At 37.4% G+C, this 23,278-nt stretch overlaps 1 protein-coding gene across 1 annotated transcript in view; it reads left to right on the top strand.

Moving 5' to 3' along the window:
* Positions 1-23,278, top strand: part of ece2b (endothelin converting enzyme 2b) — a 46,889-nt gene that overhangs the window by 19,343 nt on the left and 4,268 nt on the right. Inside the window, exons 2-18 of the mRNA XM_023273978.3 lie at positions 258-344; positions 2,614-2,749; positions 3,802-4,017; positions 5,043-5,167; positions 5,328-5,474; positions 6,886-6,951; positions 7,032-7,220; positions 12,924-13,066; positions 15,739-15,853; positions 17,027-17,137; positions 17,223-17,321; positions 17,707-17,784; positions 17,899-18,002; positions 19,166-19,276; positions 20,798-20,865; positions 22,211-22,401; positions 22,479-22,574. Of these exons, the coding sequence (XP_023129746.1) occupies positions 258-344; positions 2,614-2,749; positions 3,802-4,017; positions 5,043-5,167; positions 5,328-5,474; positions 6,886-6,951; positions 7,032-7,220; positions 12,924-13,066; positions 15,739-15,853; positions 17,027-17,137; positions 17,223-17,321; positions 17,707-17,784; positions 17,899-18,002; positions 19,166-19,276; positions 20,798-20,865; positions 22,211-22,401; positions 22,479-22,574 (2,082 nt within the window). The remainder of the gene's footprint in view (positions 1-257; positions 345-2,613; positions 2,750-3,801; positions 4,018-5,042; positions 5,168-5,327; positions 5,475-6,885; positions 6,952-7,031; positions 7,221-12,923; positions 13,067-15,738; positions 15,854-17,026; positions 17,138-17,222; positions 17,322-17,706; positions 17,785-17,898; positions 18,003-19,165; positions 19,277-20,797; positions 20,866-22,210; positions 22,402-22,478; positions 22,575-23,278) is intronic.

Below are 23,278 nucleotides of genomic sequence, written 5' to 3'. Positions count from 1 at the left end.
TGAAAACTGGTATCAGTTGTCCAAAGCAGAATAAAGCTTTAATGTCCCAGTGGAGCAATCTGGCTTTCAGACAGCAGCCAATGAATAATAAATACAGAAAAGCCCAGCGATCAATAGCAGCCGATGTGAGTAAAGGACGCTGGTTAACGCCGTCGCTATCAGGATTTTCATTCCTCATCAGGCTGATTTCACAGGTTTGTGTTTGTGCAGAGTTTTCTGATTTATCTCCATCATTTGTGCGTTCTGTTTTCCTGCAGATGTCCAGCTACAAGCGAGCTACGTTGGAGGAGGAGGAGGTGTCGGATGCTCCGGCTGAGGCGGCCTCGTCTCCCGACAGAGTGGAGGTCAGTGAACACAGCACAAACAGAAGAAGAAGAAATGAGTTTTGTTGTCGTAACCGATCCACCCACCCTCCCCCCGGGCAGACCTGGGAGGCCTCCGACTGAAAACACAACGGGAGGCCTCTCGGTGTGAGTCCACCTCCAACAAAGACGGCAGCAGTGGGGGTCTGGAGCGCCGCCAGTCCAGCTGCTGGTCAACACAAGTTACTTTGGCAACTCCGGAACGCAACAACTGAGCTGGACGAGGACAGGGAGGCAGCTTTAACAGATAGTTCAGACAAAAACACCACTTCTGTTGCATAAGCCTCGCTGGGATTGGAAAATTACAACTAAAAATAACACAAAATAGGCAGATTATACTGTTTGTTTATACAGTTTTTCCCATAATTTCAACAAAAAGCCCATTTGGAGACAGCAGATGACCAAATGCTTCTCTCCCAGGAGCAAAGTTGTTTACTTTAAAGGGTTTTGTTTCTGAAACTGGGTCATGATTTCCATCAAAGTGCTACAAGTCCTGGTTCACAGTTAGGATCCCACTGATGTGTTTAGTTTTGGATCGATTATTGATCATCACAGAGGCAATATTTTGTACATTAAATCAAATTCATAACTTGGGTGCTGTTGCCAAATATGTTCATGTAGTTGAATATGTTGATGACTTTATGGTGTTTGAACGTCCTCCTCTGTTTACCGATCGATTGAGGTCTATCAGTTTGTCTCCTGCTGTTCTTTTCTGTTTTGTTAATGTTTTATCACCTTCATTACCCACTGAGGCCCAAATCTTACTGTTCCTACTCTGCTCAGGCTACCTCCTAACTTCACCGCTAGGCATTAGCGTAGCATTAGCCAATGTCAGCGTAGCTAATCCTCTGATTTGTGGAGATTTTTGTGCTTCTTGTTCAGTTGAGTCTGTCACTTGGAACAGAGTGTTAATATGACTTTAGACAGATGTTAGTGGTACTCCAGATAGCATTAGCTGCAGGCTAACAGGCACAGAAACCTCTTCCGTAACATGTGAAAACGTAAAAGTAGGACTTTTAAGGGAAGATGCTTCCCATAGACATTCATAGAGATTTCTGTTAAATTCTGTACACAAACATCTAATACAGTAAAATAAAAGCTAACCAACTGTAGAAATATATCATTATCGGTCTAAAAAGCTAACTAGCTGACTTTAAGTTAAGCAAATAATTTTATGCTCTATTAGCTTGATGTACCACTTGCTAGCTAACTAGCTGGCTGAATTTAGGATTCACCTAATACTTTTAGGCTATATTAGCTTGACATAGCACTAGATAGCTAGCTGACTTTAGGTAAATCTAATACTTGTATGCTATATTAGCTTGCCATATCACTAGCTAACTAGCTGACTTTCGGTTAAACAAATACTTTTATGCTATTTTATCTTTATGTACTGCTAGCTAGCTGAATTTAGGATAAATTTAATACTTTAAGGCTATATTAGATTGCTGTAGCACTAGCTAACTAGCTGACTTTAACCTAAGCAAATCAGTGATGCCCTTAGCCTGGCATGATTAGCAAAATAAGCACTGACACCAATAGGTGGATTGTTCAGGCATTATCATTGTAATTATATTCGCTGATAGAAACAACGACAAAAATGATGACTATAATAATCGTCTGGGTTGATAATCAGTCGATCTCTTGTTCACTGGAGCTAAAATGATTCTTGACGTGGTGAGTTCAGGCGTCTCTGGTGTGAATTGTTTTAAATATATGTAAATTGATGCTGTTTCCGTAAACCAGATCATTGGTTGTATGTAAAGACGTTTTTCTTAACTCCTGCTAATCCAAACATAAGCAAAGATGCAGAACTTTCAGCTTTAATACAATTTAAACGAAAGAGTTCTGGAAGGATTCACTTCCTGTACAGTTGTCAGGAAATGAGAAATTAACTGAAGAGACAAAAAATGTTTTTGTACCTGCCTGTGAACTTGTTTATTTCTTCTGTAAAGTTTGACATTTTAACATGGAGGTTAATGGGAACTGACTCAGCCTCTAGTGGACGTTAGAGGAACTGCAGCTTGTAGCAATTGTTTTTTGGGCAAATCAGAAGCAGATGTTCAACCTTTATCCCTTGTCTGAAGGTTTATTCCATTTTTTTTACTCATTAGGGATTTTTCTAGAGGTTTTTACAGAATGTATGTGATAAAATATAACTGACTAGAACCGGATCAGCAGTAGATGTATGGATGATGGATGACGGATGGATGATGGACTGATTAATGGATCCAGGGTCTCTGTGTCTCAGGTGGGCTTCAGGAAGGGTGGCGTGGACCTTCTGGGCCGGAGAACCCAGCTGGAGGTTCTGCTGTCGGTTCTGCTGCTGGCCGCCCTGCTGGCTCTGCTGGCCTGCCTGGTGGTACTGGGCCTCGGCTTCAGTTCTGGTACCTGAAACTTCCTCATCTGATTCCTTCTGTCCTTTCCTTTCCATCTCCGCCTCCTCCTTTCCTTCCTTTTTTGTCTCCACCTTTTCCTCCCCACCTATACTTCCTGTCCAAGCCTCCTTTTTATTAGCCTCTGTGGTTAACTATACATATAAAAACTTTTCTTTACTGTGATACATGAGTCATTTGGAGAATTATCCATTAGTTTGAACAAAAAGTAAAAGCTTTTTTTCCGTAATATGTGGAATTTAAGATGAAGATGCTCCCCATAGATGTCAATGATTTTCAAAACTCCAATCTTACTAATGCTAGATTTCTGATAAATGATGTACACAAATGTCTAATACAGTAAAATAAAAGCTAACCAGCAGTAAAAGTGTATTATTACCAATCTAAAAGGGTACTTAGCTAACTTTAGGTTAAGCTAATAATGTTAAACTATATTAGCTGGCTGTAACACTACGTAACTAGCTGACTTTAGGTTAAGCTAATAATTTAATGCCCTTTTAGTTTGCTCTAGCAATCGCTAACTATCTGACTTTAGAGAAAGCAAATGCTTGTATGCTATTTTAGCTTGCTGTATCACTAGCTGAGTTTAGGTTTAACTACTAATTTAATGCTATATTAGCTTGCTGTATCACTAGCTAACTAGCTGACTTTAAGTTAAGCAAATAATTTCATGCGATGTTAGCATGATGTACTGCTAACTAGCTGAATTTAAGATCAATTTAATACCTTTATGCCATATTGGCTTGTTGTGCCACTTGCTAGCTAGCTAGCTTTAGGATTAAGCTAACACTTCTGTGTTATACTAGCTTATTGTGGCACTAGCTAACTAGCTGACTGTAGTTTAAACCAATAATGTTATGCTGTTAGCTTGCTGTAGCACTAGTTAGCTAGCTGCCCTCAAGCTAAGATAGTACTTTTATGCTATGCTACCTTGCTGTAACGCTAACTGACCAGCTGACTTTAGGCTAAGCTAATATTTTAATGCTAATGTATCGATTGCTGTATCCTGACATGTTTGTCATCTCTCCCATGATGCCCTGCAGACAGTGGGCGTGGCCTGTGCCTGTCGGAGGCTTGCGTGACGGTGGCCAGTCAGATGGTGGAGACGATGGACCGCAGCGCCGACCCGTGTCACGACTTCTACCAGTTCGCCTGCGGAGGCTGGATGAGGAAGAACCCGCTGCCAGATGGACGGTCCAGATGGTCGACCTTCAACAGCATCTGGGAGCAGAACCAAGCGCTGCTCAAACACCTGCTGGGTGAGGCAGCTTGGAGAACTGGTCTGGACTGGTTTTAGAACTGGTCTGGACTGGTTTAACTGGTTTTAGAACTGGTCTGGACTGGTTTTACTGGTTTTAGAACAGGTCTGGACTAGTGTAGAACTGGTCTGGACCGGTTTTACTGGTTTTAGAACAGGTCTGGACTAGTGTAGAACTGGTCTGGACTGGCTTTAGAACTGGTCTGGACTGGTTTAACTGGTTTTAGAACTGGTCTGGACTGGTTTTACTGGTTTTAGAACAGGTCTGGACTAGTGTAGAACTGGTCTGGACTGGTTTTACTGGTTTTAGAACAGGTCTGGACTAGTGTAGAACTGGTCTGGACTGGCTTTAGAACTGGTCTGGACTGGCTTTACTGGTTTTAGAACTAGTCTGGACTGGTTGAACTGAGTTTAGAACTGGACTGGATTGGTCTAACTGGTTTTAGAACTGGTCTGAAGTGGTTTCACAGCTGGTCTGGACTGGTTGTACTGGTTTTATTGCTGGTCTAATATATTTCACTGATTTTAGAGCTGGTCTGGACTGGTTATACTGGTTTTAAATCTGGTCTAACTGGTTTATATATCAGATTTAACTGGATTTAGAGCTGGTCTAACTGGTGGCACTGGTTTTATATCTGGTTTAACTGATTTTACTGGTTTTTATTACTGGTCTAACTGGTTTTAAACCTGGTCTATTTGGCTTCACTGGTTTTATTGCTGGTCTAGCTCGTTTTATTGGTCTTAAAGCTGGTCTAGCTGGTTGTACTGGTTTTAACTCTGATCTGACTGGTTTTATAGCTGGTCCGGACTGGTTGTACTGGTTTTATTGTTGGTCTAACAGATTTCACTGGTTTTAGAGCTGGCCTGGACTGGTTGTACTGGTTTTAAATCTGGTCTAGCTGGTTGTTATATCTGATCTAAGTGGTTTTAGAGCTGGTCTAACTGGTTGTACTGGTTTGAGAACTGGCCTAACTGGTTTTACTGGTTTTATTACTGATTTAACTGATTTCTTGTTTCCTCTTTCAGAAAATGGGACATTTAATGGCAGTAGTGAGGCTGAGAGGAAGACTCAGTCTTATTATCTTTCCTGCCTCAACACTCAGAGAATCGAGGAGCTCGGAGCTCAGCCTCTCATCGACCTCATCGCCAAGGTAACCACACACCTACACCCTGTCGCCACGGCAACCGCCTCCCCGCATCCCTCAGTCCTGCTCTCCTCAGGATGAACCGCTGTGAACCGGTTTATTTAGTCAGAAACAAACAAACAATGGGAACAAACAGAAAGTCTGGTTTCCTCTGTTCCGTCTGCAGATCGGCGGCTGGAACATGACGGGTCCGTGGGACAAAGACAACTTCATGGAGGTTCTCAAGGTGGTTTCAGGTCCGTACAGAGCTCAGCCATTCTTCAGCGTCGGAGTCAGCACCGATCCCAAAAACTCCAACAGCAACGTGATCCAGGTGATCCAGAACCAGAACCAGAAATCAGATGCTTCATAGAGAAATATGAAACACACAGTACTAAAATAAACAACTCAACAATAAATACAAGTAGAGCTGAAACTATTCATTGAAGATAAATGATTGATTTGTTTCAATAATTGTGTATTTGAACATTACTGTTCATCTTTTTACTTATTCCTGTAACTTCTATTTATTTGTAATATTTCTGAGACTGTGAAGGTGTCACAGTAGGTTTTGTGGCCAATTTCAGAAAATTTCTAACCAGAAAATGCTTTAATGCATTAAAGAAATATTAAAAACATTTAGGAAAATATTACTGAAATGTCAGAAAAAGAATGAAACGTTTGAAAATATTGATAAAAATTGTCCAAAATATTAATTAAATGACTGATTAAATAATGGGAAATCTGAATATGGAAAAAATATTAATAAATTGTTAAATATATATTTAAAGCAAAAATATTTATTGCAGAAAATATAAGTAAAAATTCCAAAAATAAATAAATAAATGTTTGAAAATATTGAAAAAATGTCTAAAATATAAAAATATTAATTAAATGACTGAAAATATTAATGAAATTATGTCAAATATGAATATATCCAGACATATTAATAAATAGTTCAAAGCTATTCAACACTAAGTATTAAGTAAATGTCAGAAAATATAAGCAACATGTTTAAAAAAAAGAATTTAGAAAATAATATTTTAATGTCCAAAATCATTAATTAAATGTTTTAAAAAAATTAATATAATGACAGAGAATATAACTATGTCCAAAAAATAATACATTGTGAGAAGATATTATTGAAATATATAAATATATTGATGAAATGCAAAAATATTATTTAAATGACTGATTAAATAATTCAAAATATTAATATGGCAAAAAAATATTTTCAAAACAAAATAGTAATTGTCAGAAAATATAAGTAAAATGTCTAAAAAGCAATAAATAAATGTTTGAAATTAATATTTAAATGTCCAAAATATTAATGAAATGACTGAAAATATAATGAAATTATGTAAAATATTAATCTATCCAAAAATATTAATAAATTTGTCAAAAATAAATATTATGTAAACCAAAAAAATGCTAAAAAATACTATTAAGACACTGTAAAATATGAATAAAATGACCAAGAATATAAATATGTCCAAATATAATAATGCATTTTGAGAATATATTATTTCAATATATGAAAATATGAATAAAATGTCTCAAAATAACATCAAAATAACATTAAAATGTAAATAAAAAATAGTAATCAAATGTCTGAAAATATCTGAAAATCTTAATAAAGTATTTAAAAAGTGTATTAAAATAAGCTTTAGGATTGGAGTGTGGCTGTCGGCATAGCTCCGATCTGATTGGCCCTCAGGTCTGATGGTCTCTGGTCTCCTCTGCAGGTGGACCAATCAGGGCTCTTCCTGCCATCCAGAGATTATTACCTCAACAAGACAGCCAATGAGAAGGTAAGAGACCAGAGCAGCTACTGAACCTCAGGCTATTTGAACATTTTTCCCAGACTGACTGTCCTTGGTGGTGCGTTCAGGTGCTGGTGGCCTACCTGGACTACATGGTGGAGCTGGGCATGCTGCTGGGTGGAGAGAGGAGCTCCACTCAGCTTCAGATGCAGCAGATTCTGGAGTTTGAGACGGCGCTCGCCAACATCACCGTCCCTCAGGACCAACGGAGGGACGAGGAGAAGATCTACCACAAGGTGACCATCGCCGAGCTCCAGGTGAGTCCAGATGTGGTGGAAAAATCTCCTCTCTGAGATCTGAGCAGTTGATCAATCGCTAAGTTCAGAAGGTAATAACATCAAATCGTCGGCATACAGACGGAGCAAAAAGCTGACTTAAATAATCTGCTAGTTGCTAGTAGTGCTGTTGTTTGTCTCTAACTGAGGCATGTGATCAGATTTTGGTCCATCACCTGGATTCTTTAACTCTGCAGACACCAAACCTCTTCTTGAAGCTTTCATTTATGCCCTTAGCTTGGTGTTTCTGCCCTCAGATATCTGAGGCATCAGCAAAGACCCCAACACAGATAGGACAAGCAAAAACGGTAACTCTGCTGTTAACAGGGGTCTGTTTCACAAAGCAGGTTTAGTGAAAACTCTGAGTCTGTTAACCCTGAAATGAGGGAAACTCAGAGTTTTCCGTTTCACAAAGGGAGGTAACTCAAACCCGAGACAGAGGGGTAACTCTACCTTGTTTCACAAAGAGGGGTAACTTAAACTCTCAGTCAGTTACCATAGTAACAGACTCTCTGACTCTAACCTGGTTGGGACCAGGTTTTTCTCAGTAAACCTCGAGTTTCTCTCAGTCTCCGCCCTCTTTCAGCCACACGCTATTAGATTTCCTCATTCATTCAGTCATCAGGCGAGTTTTGACGTAGTCTAGTTCTGCCGTGTGTCAAAATGTCCTTTCATTAACGATCCAGTGGATGAAGGAGCAGAATTACTGCACAGAGATTTAAATATTCGTCAGGAGATTGTTATCAGCGCATAGATGTTCTCGCATTTCCGGACAGTTATCTTTTAGAGCGGTACCGTTTCACGTCACAGTCCATAATCTACATCCAACCTAATCCATCCTTACATTTACAACATCACCAACCACAGTCATGCTCTCACATCCCAGCAGATATTGTGTGTTGTGCTGCGGTTCTTTGCAAATGGAAGTTTTTTTTATATAATGTAGGAGATGCAGAGCACTTCAGTAAGACAACTGTATGCAGGACGGTCAGAAAAGTGTGTCTGGATCTGAAACGACTTTTACCATCTTTGTGGTTTTCCCTGGACATAAACCTGTCAGAGCCATCAAGGAGGAGTTCTCCGTGTTCTTTACTCCTGACCAGGTATCGGTTGTTTTAATTGTGTGTTTGTGTGTTTTGTGCAGCCGGTTGTGCGTTGGTTGTGTCTTCGTTAAGCCTCAGCTCAGGTCTCTGCAGTGTTGCTGCGATGCTGTGGACGGCTCTGCTCCTCTCTGCTGCAGCTCTCCGTCCTTCAGGGCTGCAGATGCTTCAGGGGTTCACCATGGCGACTGTTGCCATGAGCTGTTGCTATGTGACTGCATCCCTCGGAGAGACGAGGGAGGAGGTTAGATAACAGGTTATTATATAAACATGGTTGATGTGCAGATGAAGAACAGTCTGGACTCTTTGTCCTCGGTTCAGCGCTCTGAAAGTTGTTTTTGTTTACTGCTGTGGACGTTGTTGATTTTTCCCACCATGACGGTGGCATCATTCTGTCACTAAGCATCATTAAGTGCTTTATATGTCATGTGTCCAGTAAAGCTAATAATGGTCATCAGCGCCCCCTACGTGCTGTCATTAACCTCCAACCTACTTTAAACAGCAGCGTCTGTTTCCAACAAACACACAATCAACATCAACACAAAACAACATGGCAGCAATATTCAGCAAAACTGTAGTATTTCATGATATATCATGATGTGATATTATTGTGTCGTATCGTTTCATGTTGTAATAGATCATGACATAGCTTACTTTATTACATCATTGTATCATAACATATCTTGATGTGCTGTATTGTGCTGTATTTTATCATGAAATATATCATCCTATATATAAGCCATATCGTGACATATCATGACGTATTGTGTCATAATATGTTGCATCGTGCACTGTTTCCTCTAGGATTTTTTCCGGCAGTGGCGGCAGGCTCATTTTTTATTACATCATACCATCATATCATGACATACTGTGTTGTATCATAACGTGTTGTAATAGGTTGCATTTTATCATGACAGATCATGTTATATCTAAGCCATATCGTGACATATCATGAAATATTGTGTCGTATTGTTGCGTGACATATCTTGTCATAGAGTGGCATGTTGTATTGTGTTATATTTTATTTGGACATATCACATTGTATCATATCATCATATGTCATGTCATTGTATCGTGATATATTGTATCATATTGTACCATTATATTACATTGTGTCATGACATATGTTGCATCATGACATGTACTGCATTGTATCAAGACATATCATGTTATGTTGTATCGTGTCATAGCATAGCATACTGTGTTGTCTTGTGTCATATTATATTAGTTACAGGACCAGTCAAAAGTTTGGACACACCTTCTCATTTAATTTTTTTTCTTTATTTTCATGACTATTTACATTGTGGATTCTCACTGAAGGCATCTTAACTATGAATGAACACATATGGAAATATGAGTAAACTTAAAAGTGTGAAATAAGTCAAAACGTTTTATATTTTAGATTCTTTGATTCCTGCTTTGTTCGCTCTTGGCATTCTCTGGATGAGCTTCATGAGGTAGAACCTGAAATGGTTCTCCAACAGTCTTGAAGGAGTTCCCAGAGATGTTGAGCACTTGTTGGTCCTTTTCCCTTCACTCTGTGGTCCATCTCATCCCAAAACATCTGGACTGGGTTTCGGTCAGGTGGCTGTGGAGGCCAGATCATCTGACCTAAACAGCACTCCATCACTCTCATTCTGACCATTAACATGGATGTATACGGATATTTACCGTCTTATCTGCAGTCAGTTAATGAAGAACTCTAAAAAAACAAGAACCAACAAACTACACAGAGTTAATGGAATCTGATTTTCCTCCAAAATCAAAGATATTTTAAACTACCAGCCTTAAACACCTGAAGTCATCCAGGTATAAAGGAAATGATTTGAAAATTAACCCAGTTGTCCAGCAAATTTCATTGTGTCATGTCAACTTGAATTTGATTTTAAAGCAACTGAAGCAGAAATTTGAGTTTAAATTACACAAAATGTTAAGTTGATGCAACACAGTCCATCAGAATAATGACTAAAAGGTTTTTGTAAAGCAGTAAATTAGATTCTGTATCTTGCAACCGTGCATTTCATGAAGTGGTGACATCAGGTTTCAATATATTTGCTGCACAACACCATTTTGCAGAAAAGTTTGCTAAATCAAAGATTGATTATGTGTTTCCAGCAGAAATATTGAAAGTGAGTGACTCTGTTGTGGAGTATTTTTGCCTTCAGCGCCCTCTGCTGGAAGAAAACGACACCAGAAACTTTATAAATTTCTTGGTTGGAGAACAAAAAGTGTGAAAACTTTAAACCGACGTGTGAAGAACTTCAAAGCTCCTAGAACTTAAGTCTTTAAAAACCTGCTTCGCTGTGGAGAGTTTCCTCCTGCAGAGTCTCAGGTTTGACTTTTTAAAAAGTTTCTGCCTGTTTGAAGCTGCAGCAGACAGCAGGATTAGGTTTTCATCCCAGCGTCTCCCCCCCGGGTGGAGTCGTCGGCTCCCACACGAGGATTACAGCCGACAGACCTGCAGCCGAACGTGGGCTGGAATCACTTTAGTTTCACATGTTCAGGAAGAACAAACACCCAGAACGTTCCCACCTCATCCACATCAGCCTCACTGAGACTGTTAGCGCCTAATCTGAACATGTGCAGCTGAGATCTTCTGCTGTTTCTCATGTTCTTATTAAGATTCTTATATTTTCCTGGCCTTAAAACGTGGAACACAAGGTTTGAAATGCTTGGATTCATTTGAAGTTAAAATGCACAACAACTAAATGAACTCAACACCGAGAGCAAAAGTCGATGTTACCACTAGAAGAAAGTGGTTAAGAAATTCTAATCTTTGTCCCTTAACTTATTTTATTCTGTTATGTTTTCCACCACATAATTGTTGTTGTCAGTGTTGAGTAGACCACAGACTTGGAGTCATTTTACGTCGTCTTTTTTGTCGATTTGTGTCTGCAAGTGACAAACTGTTGTATCATCAAGTTCTACTAAATCTCCACAGAGACACAGAATGACACTAACTGACCTAAAAAAAAACACAAATTGGCCTCAAAGACACACAAGATGACTACAAACAATCACAAAATTACCTCAAACAGACACAAAATGACCACAAATAGACAAAAAAGACCAAAAAGAGGAACAAAGCAAATCACAAAGAGATAAGACGAAAACAAAGAGACACAAAACAAGCACAAACGACCATAAAGACACTAAATGACCACAAATAGACAAAAAAGACCACAACCAAGCACAACAAAACACAAAGAGACAAAACAACCACAAAATGACCACAAACACAAAGACACAAAGCACCCACAAAGAGAAAAAAATTATCGCATATAGACAGAAAGGACCACAGTGAGACACATAACTGCAAAGTAATTACCAAAAATAGACACAAAACAATCACAAAGGGACACAAAATGACACATAATGAGAACAAAATTACCACAAAAAGATCTAAAATGGCCAGAAATAGGCAAAAAAAAAAAAAACGAGGAACAAAACACATCACAAACCGACACAAAACAACCATAACAAGACGTAAAACAACCACAAAATAGACAGAAAAGGACCACAAAGACACTAAATGACCACAAATAGACAAAAAAGACTACAGTCAGACATAACAAAACACAAAGAGACAGAAAACAACCACAAAATTACGCAAACCACCCACGAGAAAAAAAATTACCACAATAGACAGAAAGGCCCACAATGAGACAAAAAACAACCACAAACAGACACAGAACAACCGCAAAATGACCACAAAGAGACAAAAGTACAATAGGGGACACAAAACATAACAAAACAATCAAAAACACATGCAAAACCACCACAGAGAGACACAAAACAGCCACATAATCACCACAAACAAGCACAAAATGACCACAAAGAGACATAAAATGGTCACAAATGGACAAATAGGACCAAAAAAACAAACAAAACAAATCACAAAGACACAAACTGACCACAGACAGACACAAAACAACCACAAAGAGACACAAAATGACCACAAACAAAAAAGACCAAGAAAGAGACACAAAACAACCATAAAAACAACCATAAACTGACATAAAATAACCACAAAGACGCTAAATGACCACAAATAGACACAAAACAACAAAATAATCACCACAAACAAGCACAAAATTACCAAAAAAGAGACACAAAACAACCATAAAATCGACCATAAACAGACACAAAAGGACCACAAATAGACAATAAAAGACCACAACCAGATACAAAAAAACACAAAGAGACAGAAAACAACCACAAAAAGACCACAAACAAACACAGGACAGACAGGACCAAAAAGAGACATAAAAGATCCACAAAGAGACACAAAATCACAGCAGAAAACACAAATCAGCCACAAACAGACAAAAACAACCATAAAGAAACACCAAAGGACCACAAATAGACCAACACTGACCACAAAGAGACAGACAACCACCACAAAACATATAAAAACCAATAAACTGTGATCCAAAACAGCCTCCAGGCTTCAGCTGATGGACTGTGTTGGTTGTAAATATCTCAGACTGGAGTTCTGCTTCATCATTATGTAACTCCAGACACTGAATGAATCTTCTGACTGATGTCGTCTGAACTGTTAAATGTTTATCTCCGTCTGATCCAGATGTTGGCTCCAGCTGTGGACTGGCTCGACTACCTGCTGTCTTCTCTGTCTCCTCTGGAGCTGAACGACACCGAACCGGTCGTCCTGTACGCCAGAGAGTATCTGCAGCAGGTGTCGGAGCTCATCAACAGGACGGACCGCAGGTAAACCAGCGTTTCAATATCTATGATCTGCTGCTGAAACCTCCATCACTCTGCAGAGCTCAGCTTCACACACAGCAAGCATCAGATTTAGATTCTTCTCACACAGTTTCATGTAACAGCAAAACTGAATTAACCCTCTGAACACACAATATGTCCAAAATGACAAAATCCTGTCCAAAATGATGTACAATTAGTCTCTAATGTCTCAAAATGAGTCTAAAATGACTTTAAAATGTCCAAACTGACTCAGTCTTCATCCCAGATGACCTGACAATTCTCTAAAACTACTTAGAAATGTCCAAAAAAGAAAAAAACCTATCGAAAGTCATTCAAAATTTGTACAAAATGGCTCAAAAATGTGTCCAGAATGTCAAAAATGTGTCCAAAATGAATCAAAGCATGACAAAAATGGTCTAAAATGTCAAAAAAATAGTTCAAAGTTACTTAGAAATATCCGAATGGCAAAGACATTTCTAGAAACTGCCCAAATTGGTGCAAAACTATACAAAAATTATTTGTAATTGTCCAAAAACGACTCAAAAATGGTCAAAAATAACAAAAACCTTGTCCAATTAATTATTCTGTAAATGTCATGTGATGGAAACCCGTCCAGTGCAATGAAAATCTATGCAAAAATACTTCAAAATGTTTAACAAATTGTCCAAAATTACTTTACAAATGTCCAAAATGGCAAAGCCTTCAAAATTTGCCCCATGTAACTCAAAAACTTGTCCAGAATGAATCAAAGCTGAGGAAAATGGTCTAAAATGTCAAAAAATACTTGTCTAACATCACTTAGAAATGTCCAAATTCCAAAGTTTTAGACTGGCCAAAGTGGCTCAAAATTGTCCAAAAATTACCTTAAAAAATGTCCAAAATGAATCTAAATATGTCCAACGTGACAAAAAAGGATTTTAAATGGCATAAAAATGTCCAATTTTTTTTTCATTTTTAAAATGACCTAGAAACTGCCCAAATTGGCTCAAAACTGAAAAATGATTTGAAATAGTCAGAAAACAACTCAAAAATTGTCCAAAATAACAAAAACCTTGTCCAAAGTAACTCTAAATTACTCTATGAATGTAATGTGACAGAAACCTGTCCCATGCGATGAAAATTAGCACAAAAAATTTCCAATATGTTTAACAAATTGTCCAAAATTACTTTAAAAACATCCAAAATGGCAAAACCCTGTTCCAAGTGAATCAAAATTTGCCCCAAATAACTCAAAAACTTGTCCAGAATGAATCAAAGTATGACGAAAATGGTCTAAAATGTCAAAAAAAACCTTTCAAAATCACATAGAAATGTCCAAATTCCCAAAACATTTGTAAAATAAGTTGTAAACTGCCCAAAATGGCCCAAAAGTATCCAAAAATGACCTAAAAATTTCCAAGATAAATCAAAGTATGACAAAAGTGGTCTAAAATGTCAAAACTAGTTCTAAATGGCCTAGAAATATCCAAGTGGCAAAACATTTCTAGAAACTGCCCAAATTAGCTCATGATTGTCCAAATACGATTTGAAGTAGTCAGAAAATGACTCATAAATGGTCAAAAATAGCAAAACCCTTGTCCAGTGTAACTTATAATAACTTTAAAAATGTCATGTGACGGTCACCTATCCAATGCAATGAAAATGAGCACAAAAATACCTGAGAATGTTGAACAAATTGTCCAAAATGGCAAAGCCTTCTTCTAAGTGACTCAAAATTTGCCCCAGATACCTCAAACACTTGTCCAGAATTAATCAAAATTTAATGAAAATAGTCTAAAATTTCTTTGAAATGTCCACATTCCAAAGACATTTCTCAAATCAATTATACACTTACCAAACTGGCTGAAAACTGTCCAAAAATCATTTGAAATTATCCAAAAACGACTCAAAATTGGTCAAAAATAGCAAAAACCTTGTCCAAAGAAACTCAAAATAACTCTAAAATTACTGTCATGTGACAAAACTTGTCCAATGAGGTGAAAATGTGCACAAAAATATGCCAAAATGAGTCCAAAGTGTACAAAATTACTTTTAAAAATGTCTAAAATTACTAAAATAAAAAGTCCAAAATGGCAAAACCCCTACATGACGCAGAATTTGCTCCAAATGACTCAAAAATTGTCTAAAATCACAAAAACATTTCCAAAAGGAAAAAAAATGTCTAAAATGACTTCAAAACAATCATTATTTTACTAAAAGTCTCAGCTGAGTCAGTTGCTGAACTTTTTTGGAATCTGTTTAGAGCGATCAGTGTATTTTTGATGAACTTTTAAATAAGACAAATAGAATAAAGTTATTTTGAAGAGTAGTCAGTTTTAAACTTAGAACTGGTCAAGTTTTCCAATGGAACCACGTCATAGGGATAGTTCAAGGACTGTCGGAAAGTTGACAATCCTTCTGAACTGACGATGTTTAAAAATATAAAAACATCAGAATCCTCAAAGACTCTTTGGATCATCAGATTGATAAAGTCTTTAGATTTGAACTAATTTCTAAAGTTGTATCCAAATCAAAACAAAGATGGCGACTAACTAGACACAACCATCCAGACGGTTAATAAAGATCATGGAAGAATCTCCAACACAGAAATGTTTTTAACTGACCCTGAATCCCTGATGTTCTCTGATTATTATGGTCTGTCAGACTCTTTAACCTGAACCCTGTACTGTCTGCAGTCTGCTGAACAACTACATGATGTGGACGCTGGTTCAGAAAAGCGTCGCCAGTCTGGATCAACGCTTCGAGAACGCTCAGGACAAACTGCTGGAGAGCCTCTACGGAACCAAGAAGGTAGGTATAATCCTACAGATACTATTGATAGAACTATTGCTGCTACTACTGATACTACTCAACCACAGCCGTACTTGTCGCAGTAGCAACAGTACTAGTTTTACAACTAATGCCGCTGTAAGTACTACAGTTGATCCTGTTACTGCCACTGATGCACATATTTCTTTCCCTACAGCTACTTTGACGACAGCTGTTGGTAGAACTTCACCTGCCAACCAGTTATAACCAGTTTAAACCAGTTAAAACCTTTTTCTGTCCCGTTATAACCAGTGAAAACCAGTTTAAACCAGTTACAGACAGCTTGAACCAGTTAAAACCAGTGCAAGAGGTTGCTATAGCAAGTCAGAACCGGGAAATTTATGGGATTTAATAATAGCTCTAACTGATCTGCTTTCAATAACAAGCTTGTTTTCTACTGGTTTTAACTGGTTTGACTCATTGTAATTGGTTCATAGTGTTTCTTATTCATTCTAAGTAGAAGGAAAAGGTTGGAACTGGTTTGATCTGGTTCCAAAATGTAACCAGCTCTAATTGTAATGGGTTGTAATTTATTTGGTTTTCAACCTTTTTTGTAATCAAAATGAATTAGATTATTCTTTTTTGCAGTTTTAAACTGGTTGTGGAGTGTAAACTTGTTGTGGTGTTAAAAATGGAGGGTTTTGTTACCGACACTTGGTTTTACCTGGTCTAGTACTCCCTTCGCCTGATTCAGACCTACTATAACAAGCTTTTTACTGATTGTAACAGGTTTAAATTGGTTGGTACTGGGTTTAACTAGTTCTTATTGGTTGTAACTGGTCAGAAAGATTTGCGGTTTGAGCTGTAAAAGTTTCATATTTCTTCGTTTGTCAACCTGTTGCGATCAAAACGAATTAGACTATTCTATCTGGCTGGTTGAGACTGGTTGAAACTGGTTGTGGACTCTGGGTGTTTAGACTTGTGGTGTTAAAAATGGATGGTTTTATTATCAACAATTGGTTTTAACTGGTCTAGTACTCCCTTCGCCTGGTCTAGACCTACCATAACAAGCTTTCTTATGGGTTTAAACAGGTCTTACTGTCTGTAAATGGTTCTGGTTGCTACTTGCTGTCGAGGAGACATCTGTGGTTGGTGCTAACTAGTCTTAACTAACTCTAACTGGTTCTAACTGGTTTAACTGGTTGTGTTTTTCAGTCGTGCACCCCTCGCTGGCAGACCTGCATTGGAAACACCGATGACACTCTGGGCTTTGCTCTGGGCGCTCTGTTCGTCAAGGCGACGTTCGACAAACACAGCAAAGAGATTGTGAGTCTCCACAGTTCCATCTGGTAGTTCATCTGAAGCAGGTAAACTCTGGTTGGTTTAAGCTCACCTGTTCTTTCTGTTTCAGGCCGAGGAGATGATCAACGAGATCCGCTCTGCATTTAAGGAAGCTCTGGACCGACTCAGCTGGATGGACGACCAGACAAGGCAGGCGGCTAAAGATAAGGTAACCAAACGGACGTCTACAATCTGATTACAGGAAACTCAGTGTGACAGAACATCTTCCTAAAACTGAAGTACAGAGTAGAGTGAAGCAGTTCGTAGCAGCTTTAAACATGTAAACAGTTAAATATCTGTAGAATGTAGAGACATTTAATTCCAGTGTTAAAACCTGTGGACAAAATATTGAACATATTGCTTCCATTTTTTAAAATAATTGCCACATAAATAATCAAAGAAAGTCAACTTTTTATGCTTTATGGAATCATGACTCTTACCCAGAAACTGTTCAGAGGGTTGAAGAGTTTCATAACTCAGATTTTAATGGATTCACTGCGGAAGAACCTTAATCAGAAATAGTTTTATTGTTCCGACTGTTGGTTCCTCATCAGGCCGACGCCATCTACGACATGATCGGTTTCCCAGAATTCATCCTGGACCCCAAAGAGCTGGACGATGTTTATGACGGGGTGAGTAAAGAGGAAGAGGGTTGTAGTTCCCTGAGTGGCGCTCTGCTGCCCCCTACTGTCCAACACCAGCATCTACATGTCAATATATTATCTAACTGGTTGTGTTTGTTTCAGTACGAAGTGTCGGACGACAGCTTCTTCCAGAACATGTTGAACTTCTACAACTTCTCAGCTCGAGTGATGGCCGACCAGCTGAGGAAGACGTCCAACAAAGACCAGTAAACATCAACAGATACTCTGATATTTAATATAATGTCTAAATAATGTCTGAAAAATATGAAGGAAACGTGAATAAACTTTTAAAGAATATTACCAAAAGTCATAAAAAATTCTAACTGTATGTGACTTGTTAATAGAAATCATCATTTTACCAAAGAATATCAACATGAAACTTCACCACCTTTGTCCTGTCAGTTTTATTTCTAAATCTATATATGAGGTATTATCTCATGAAAAATTCCATATTGCATAAATGTCCAGAACACAAATAAAATTCTTAAAAATAAACAAAATGCCAGAAAATATTAATAAAATGTAAAAAAAAAATAAAATCAAAGAGTATTACCAAAGCCACAGAAGTAATTACCATTTCACAATTAATAATAAAATGTTAAGTAATACATCCAAAAATATTTTTAAAAAATGGAAAGAAAATGTAAAAAGATTTTAATAAAGATGCTGAAAATGTAATCAAATGAATTAAATGTAAAAAAAAAAGTGAAATTCTTAATAATAGATTAAAAAAAAGTTCTTAAACGTCTGACAAACAATAATAAAATCTGAAGATGATCCAAGGAATATTTATCAGAATATTAATAAAAGGTTAAATAAATAAACAAAATATTATCAAAGTCAGAAAAACATAAACAACATATCATTATGGAGCCCAGAAAAATATCCAGAAGTATGAACATGAAGAGAATAAAAGGTTTCAAAAATATCTCAGGAACATAAATTACATCTTAACAAACTTACTCTTGAGATATTTTTATTTATGTATTCATATTATATCTATTTAGTTTTATTTAAATATGTCTGCAGATGCAAGTAATGTATTAATTTGCATATGTGACTAATAAACACAGTAAAAGGAACACGTAAATGTGTATTTTTCAATATTTTTTTCCGCTAGAATCCATGAATACATAAAAATAAATAAAATAAACATGTTTTGCACTTAATTAAAACAAGAATTCAGGTTGAGCTTTAGACTGTTATGGAAACACAGATTACAGAAAACCTGAAGGAACCTTTAATTTCTTGCAAAGTTCTCAAACATTAGTTCCTGGAACTGGAAATCTTCTGGTACAAACTCAGCATTTTAGCATTTGACCAAACTGTCAGGACATTTGTGAAGTTGTCTCCTTGTGTTCTCCTGCAGGTGGAGCATGACTCCTCCAACCGTTAACGCCTACTACATGCCCACCAAGAACGGCATCGTCTTCCCTGCTGGGATCCTGCAGGCTCCTTTCTACGCCCACGACCACCCAAAGTCTGTTCACCTGCACAGCTTCATTCATTTACATTTTACAGCATTTCTTAGTCTCATAACTTCATCAGAACGGCAGATTGAATGTTCAAGGATGAAAAACACATTAGAGTTCTGTTAAAAACTGCAATTAAATCAGTTTTACAACCACCCAGGTGCCACAATCTAAACACTAAATCTGGTTATTAGTCTTTTTTTTTTTTTTTTTTATAAAGATCATTCCAGAATTGGAGGACATTTCCCATCAAATTTGAAATAATCCATGTGCAAAATACTAAAACATGCAGTTGTTGTGTAAATATACTTGTCCTGAGACCAAATCTAAAAGAAACTAGGAGAAAAGAATGTTTGTAAATATTTTTAAAATACCAAATAAGTCTGGAGTTCCCACTAAAATGACATTTCTTTCTTGTCCCTCCCCCTGATGACCAAACTGAATCTCAAAACAGTTAAAAGGAAATTTTAATCTCCTTTCTTTGGGATTATTTTTTTCATTGATGTGTCTTGTAATTGTGGGATTTTTTAAATCAACATAATATTTTAAATAATTATTATTATGCATGAAATATATTCCACAACACTGTTGATGACGTTTTTGTCTTTTGTGTATAGTTTTTGTCATTTTCTGTTTAGTTCTGTCAGTTTCTGTCATTTCTGTCATTTTGTGTCTTGTTTTTGTCTCGTGTCTTATTTTTGTCATTTTATGTCTTGCTTTTGTCATTCTGTGTCTTGTTTTTCTCATTTTGTGTGTAGTTTTTGTCGTTTACATCATCAAACAGTTTTCCTAAAGAATGAGTAGAGCAAAGCTATGTCCTCTCTTCTATTTTTTATCTTTTCATAACATTGTCAGCCTTGACTGAATGTCTCACTCTACCTCATATTATCAGGATCAGACTGATTCTTTGGACTGTTTTCCATCAGTCAGTTTGTCCTCTTGGTCAGCAGTAACAGCTAAATATCTAGCTTCTACTGCTGAGAAAAAGATTACATTAGCATGGATTAGCAACCCTGTTACTGTGATTAGAGTAGGGTTAGCAAACAACACAGAAAACATGGAATAAAAATGCTACCATTGATGTGGAAGCTGAGCCAATCAAGCCTTTGATAGTTTATTACCTATTATTGATGAAAATGGAGCAGAAAACTATAAAAGGGAAGGTTGATTTTTCAAAAAATTTTGAAGCCCAAATGTCCTCCAATTCTGGAATGAGCCTTAACCAACTGTGAATATCAATATCATGGGTGTGTAGACAATGAAAGGATCATTTTTACCATCATTTGATACCAGGATCAGCTTCTAGACACAATTCCTACTGTTTTTCTAACATTGCTGCATTCTGCCAATGTGCTCTGCAGCCTTTAGGGGGCGCTGAGAGGACGTTACTATAACTACTAATGAACTATGTTAGTTTCTTGTCTGTATTCATTTAGTAACTAATAAAAACATGACCTGCTGCTCTCTGGACTCTGGTGTTTGGAGGAACTTTCTAAAGATGTGTTTGCTGTTCCTGTTTGTGTTTTCAGAGCGTTAAACTTCGGTGGCATCGGGGTGGTGATGGGTCATGAGCTCACGCATGCCTTCGATGATCAGGGTGAGTCTCTGGTCATATTTACTGCCTGTCACCTGTCGAAATGTGTTCGCTGCACTTAGAGTTCGTTACGTGTTAAAGGGACATTTCAATTCAAAATATGAGACTCCTCTTAAGAAAAACGCCCTTAAAAACAAGTCTGACAGCGCCATCTAGTGGACAAACACCAACTACATGGTTATTATTGTAAACCGGTACAAATAGCTTATATTGTTGAATAAGTTTGTTTGTTTTCTCTACTCTGCTCATCATCTGCAGAAAGATGTTTCACCATGCTGAATGGATCTGGCTCCTCTGTTCACTGTTTCTGAGCCGAGCTGCATTTATTTTATTCATCCAGAAGGTTTTATTTTACTGTCAGGCTAAAACTGTACAAAATAATTTGAAATGTGACTAAAAATAACAAAACTAGTTCAGAATGACTCAACTTTTCTTGCTCTTGTAGATGCTTTGACTTAGATTCAGCTGTGACTTATGTTTTGTCTCAGTTTTGTCTCAATTTTTAACTTTTCTTGGTCTTACATTTGCTTTGATTCAGGTTCAAGTGTGACTCATGGATATTTTTAAGTCAATTTGAGTCATTTTGGACAAGGTTTTTTTTAAAAAATCATTTCTGACATTTTTTTAGTCCAGTTTTGAGTCTCTGAAACAATTGGTTTTTTTTTTCAAAAATATGGACATTTCTAAGTGACCCTAAACTTTTGAACGGTCGTGTACATGAATTAAAGTTCCTCTGCATTAGTCAAAGTTCCTCTATATCAGTTAAAGTTGCTCTAAATGAGCTAAAGTTGATCTACAATACCATTCAAAAGTTTGGGGTCACCCAGAAAATTTCATGTTTTCCATAAAAACTCACTTTTATTCACATGCTAACATAATTACACAAGGGTTTTCCAATCATCATGGAAAATGTTCCTCTGTACCCCTATGGAGATATTCCATTAAAAATCAGCCGTTTCCAGCTAGAATAGTCATTTACCAGATTAACAATGTCTACACTGGATTTATCATTCATTTAATGTTATCTTCCTTTAAAAAAAAAATGCTTTTCTTTCAAAAATAAGGACATTTCTAAGTGACCGCAGAATTTTGAACGGTGGTATAGATACTACAGATTCTCAACATATGCCATCTTAGAAGCACTTAGAAGTTCAGCTGCTTTTTTTATTGAAGCTTTTAGGATGACCAGGACCTGGATGAGTAAGAATCTACACATGTATTTATCAAGCTCAAGTCAAAACTTTAGCCGGTTAACTTCTGCAGAACTGATTAGGTGACTGATTAGTGTTCAGACTGACAGGTATCTTTATTGTTGGACTAACTGAGGCGTCCTCTCGGTGTCCGTCAGGTCGTGAGTACGATAAGGAGGGGAACTTGAGGCAGTGGTGGCAGAACTCGTCGGTGGAGGCGTTCCGTCAGAGAACCGAGTGCATGGTGGACCAGTACAGCCGCTACACCGTCAACGGAGAACACGTCAACGGCAAACAGACGCTGGGAGAAAACATCGCTGACAACGGAGGGCTGAAGGCGGCGTACCACGTTAGTATGAGAGTTTGTTGCAAACCACCACGGCAACATGGGTCTCGGTGTTTGACGATGGTCTTCTTCTCCTTCAGGCTTATCGGTCGTGGATCCAGAGAAACGGAGAAGAAAAGAGGCTTCCCGCCGTCAACCTGACCAACGACCAGCTCTTCTTCGTGGGATTCGCACAGGTGAGGCGGCCAACAACAGCTCGGTTATCAAGAAACGGCGTCCCACAGAGATCTTTTTGCCATTTTGGGAAGGTTTCGAGGCAATTTGGATAAGTTTGAGGTAGTTTGCAAAAAAAAAAAAAAAACTGCTCAATTTGAGACAATTGTCAGTCATTTTGGACAATTTCTTGAGTGATTTTCGAAAACTGGAACAGAACGTCTAGAGTACCAATGATTGTTTCAAAGACTCTATGTTATAGATATTAAACTGTTCAAACTATGATACATCCCATAATATTGATGCTCAAAGTTACTTACAGAGAAAAATTATGCATATTATTTTGGTCATTTTGGATGTTTTTTTCAATAATTTTGTGTAATTTTCAAGGAATTTTAGATGTTGTTTTAGTTATTTATGCATTTTTTTAACTCCTTTAGGACAGATTTTGGACCATTATCGACACGTTTTGTCATTTTTCACATTTTTTTTCTAATTTTGTAAAGCTTAGTCATTCTGGTAAAGCTCTGGGGCAGTTTGGATAAGTTTAGACTGTTTTTTGAGTCATATCATTTTGGAAATGTTTTGAAAACATTTTGACGAGTCTAGGGTATTTGTGATGATTTTTCTGTAATTTTGGAGAAATTATGAGACATTTTTGAGTGTTTTTGGACAAACTGAATCAGAAACACATCCAAGGTAACAAAGATTGTTCCTATGACTCTAT

Source organism: Amphiprion ocellaris, chromosome 7 (assembly GCF_022539595.1).
Source record: "Amphiprion ocellaris isolate individual 3 ecotype Okinawa chromosome 7, ASM2253959v1, whole genome shotgun sequence".
NCBI lineage: Eukaryota > Metazoa > Chordata > Actinopteri > Pomacentridae > Amphiprion > Amphiprion ocellaris.
This window is presented reverse-complemented; position numbering and strand designations above follow the sequence as displayed.